The 3,225-nt window shown below is 39.8% G+C and overlaps 1 protein-coding gene across 1 annotated transcript; it reads left to right on the top strand.

The window, feature by feature from the left end:
• Nucleotides 1–2,177: 2,177 nt before the first annotated feature.
• LOC307118476 (snaclec purpureotin subunit beta-like) lies at nt 2,178–2,534 on the top strand (the record flags this gene model as incomplete). Its single annotated transcript, XM_079804101.1, has 1 exon — nt 2,178–2,534. The coding sequence occupies one exon, from the start codon at nt 2,178–2,180 to the stop codon at nt 2,532–2,534; it is 357 nt and encodes a 118-aa protein (XP_079660227.1).
• Nucleotides 2,535–3,225: the final 691 nt, after the last annotated feature.

Here is a 3,225-nt window from a genome sequence, read left to right on the forward strand (position 1 = left end):
TGCAACTGTGTCCTCAGAGTGCTGCGATGTGGCGCGGAGACCCAAAGCACCCGTCCAAGGCCTGTAAGTTTTCGTCTACTTTGGTGGCGAAGACTTATAGAGCTTCGGGCCAGGCCGCTCTGTATGCTATGGCTATCCTTCAGGTCCACCAGGCCATGGTACTCAGAAACATGCATGAGGGTAATGCTGACCCTGCTTTAATGTAGGAGTTGCGTGTGGCAACAGACCTCGCCCTACGGGCAACGAAGGTTACTGTGCACTCTCTTGGTCAGGTGATGTCCACTTGCATGGTCCAGGAACGTCATCTTTGGCTCAACCTGGCGGATATGTGAGAGGCTGAGAGAACAAAGTTCCTCAACTCTCCTATCTCCCAGGCTGGGCTCTTCAGTGGGGCGGTCGAGGTCTTTGCCCAACAGTTCTTGGCCACACAGAAGCAGACTGAGGCGACTAAACATATTCTGCCCGGTGGCCAGCTGCTGCCTCCACCCAACCGCCTCAGCCTGCTCCCCGTCGAGGGCGCCCTCCTGCAGCTCCCGCCCCTCCCGCCTTGCCCCAGCAGCAGCCTTCACCCGGGGCAGGGCGCGGAGGAGGTCGCAGGAAGGCGGCCCAGAAAAAAAAAAAAAAAAAAACATCAAATTGAATGAAATAATTCTTACATAATTTAAAGGAATAATTGAACAATCAATCAAAAAAATTTTTTTGAGTGCACAAAAAGTTTTTGAAGCTTTAAAAACAATGATTTAATAACACTGTTGAAAGCAAAAATGAATATTTTTTTATACTGTACATGATATATTTTAATGCACATTATACTGTAAAAATCTTTGTTTGCTCATTTGAATGCCCTTTACCTGTTTCTGAGGTCAATCTGAATTTGTTTACTTCTTCTGTCTTTCAGTTAGTTTGAAAGTTAAACAATATTTATTTGCATCCTCTGATTTGCATCACAGGTCTTTTTTTTTTCCATAAAAAAAGACACATTTTCAGTTCTAGTAACACCCTGTTTTAAAGTGTCCTTGAAGTGTCTTTGAAAAATCTCACAAAAGTGGATTCAGTATTTTATTTAATCAAAAAACAGAATGTGGACACAGACATGGGGTCTCGCATGATTAAAAAAATGGAGCTAAATCACGATGATGAGCCACCCCATTTACAGTGTCTTTTAAAAGATATAAAGACACAGCCTCCCTCTATCAACATTAAGCACATTAATTATTATATTGTCAAGATCAGGAACTACAGTGAGCCAACACAGATAAATAGTTGATCAAAACATTCTGCTGCGATGCAAAAACAGAACAGAATGAAAACTAAACTAGACCTAAAATGCTTGTAGATTGTTTTAAGGAAACAAAAGCATTTAGTTCAATGTTACGATAGAATGACGGAAAGGTCATTCCCACATTCTCCGCAAATTTTAAGACAAATTATACTTAATTTTACTCCTTAATTTGTGTCTTTATCAGATTTACCTTATACTGCAGCTGCATGGACCCTGGACGTACTGTGTGTGAAAGACTTTGTGCTTTATTTCACATCAGTTCACTTTATTTTCATTCAGAGCTAGAAAAAAAAAATCAATATACTGTCTTGAGGGTTGGGGTGTCCACAAAGCAACTCAGAAGGAATAAAGGAAGTCAAGGGAGGAGTCTTACAAGTAGAGCTTAACCTTTGATTGGTCAAGGCTGTCCTTGTCTTACTGGTCTATAAGTAAGAAACCTTCATAAATTCAGAATTGCATTCGTCACTTTGGGCATTTCTGCTGATGGTAAAACACTGGATATATTGACAATATGGCAATGAAGGCTACAGTCACTGTGTTTCTGTTTTTGAGTCTATTTGGATTGAACACCAGCATTTACATAAGATACCATTTTGTGAATTCCTATATGAGCTGGTCAGATGCACAGGAATACTGCAGAGATAAACATGATGACCTGTCCACCGCGAGCTATAATGAACTGCAAGCACTCTCTGCTTCTATTTGGTACTGGATTGGACTTCATAGAGATGCCAACAACCCAAATCTGTGGAGATGGAGCGGAGGTGAGGAGGCAACTAATGTCGTCTGGGGACGCCAACCAAATAATGTGAATGAACAATGTGGTTCTGTCTATAGAACGTCCTCTTATAATGTTTATCAATATTATTGCAGTTATCAGTTACAATTTTATTGTATGAGCTATGAGCTGATCGTGGTGCAGCAGGAAAGCACATGGGAAGAAGCCCTGCTATACTGCAGACAAAACTACACCGACCTGGCCATACTAAGCTCAGACGAACTTATGACAGCGGCGAAAGATAAGAGCACACAAGCCCTGACAGACGATGTTTGGATTGGTCTGCGCTTTCTAGCTGGTCACTGGTTCTGGGTGAATGGAAAAGTTATTCACTATAAATTCTGGTCTGCGGGTGAAGAGCTCCAGTGTCCTGCCATGGATCAGCGCTGTGGAGTTTATGATCGAACACAGAACATTTGGAAACCCACAGACTGTGAGCGGAGACTCAAATTTCTTTGTGTCAAGAAACAATGAAATTAATCATTGTTAGTTAAATCAATTAAAAATAGAAACTTTTCGAAGCATATTTTAATAGTTAATACAGATGTAGGTTAACTGCAGTGCATTGTGATAATAATAAAGTCTAGTCTAGTTTATTTTGAGTGAAATGTTGTTAGCTGCATCTACACTTGTTAAGTGCTTTTAAACTTTACATTTGTAATAACAAAAATATCTGTCAAGACGTAGTTTTTTGGTATGTTATACACATATTCAGACCTGTTTTAGCAACTAACTTGTTTGCAAATTTTCCATATAGACTTTAAAAGACACCACAATCTTTCTGTCTGAATACTCATTTATTTCTCCTTTTTAGTTATTTTGCTGTCTTAAACCATTAAACAAAACTCTTTAAAAGATGTTGTAATCGATGTTTGATTCCACACAAACCTACTGAAACATACACATCTCTCTATTACATCCAGTGTCTGTAAAACAGAAAGTTTAACCAATCAAAAACGGCCTCTGAACGTGAGGCGAGTCATTTTGAGGGTTTGGAAATGTCTGAAGGAGTAGCAATGAAGAAAGCGCAGCGGTTGAGTTATAGGCTAATCAAGAAATCAAGACATTTAAACGCAGACATACACTACATACACTTGACAGACAGTATTTCAGCAATCAAGATGTGACTTGATAATTATGGCAAGCTGTTTTGACTTTCATCCAT

This window comes from Gobio gobio, assembly GCF_949357685.1.
Source record: "Gobio gobio genome assembly, chromosome: 2".
Lineage (NCBI taxonomy): Eukaryota > Metazoa > Chordata > Actinopteri > Cypriniformes > Gobionidae > Gobio > Gobio gobio.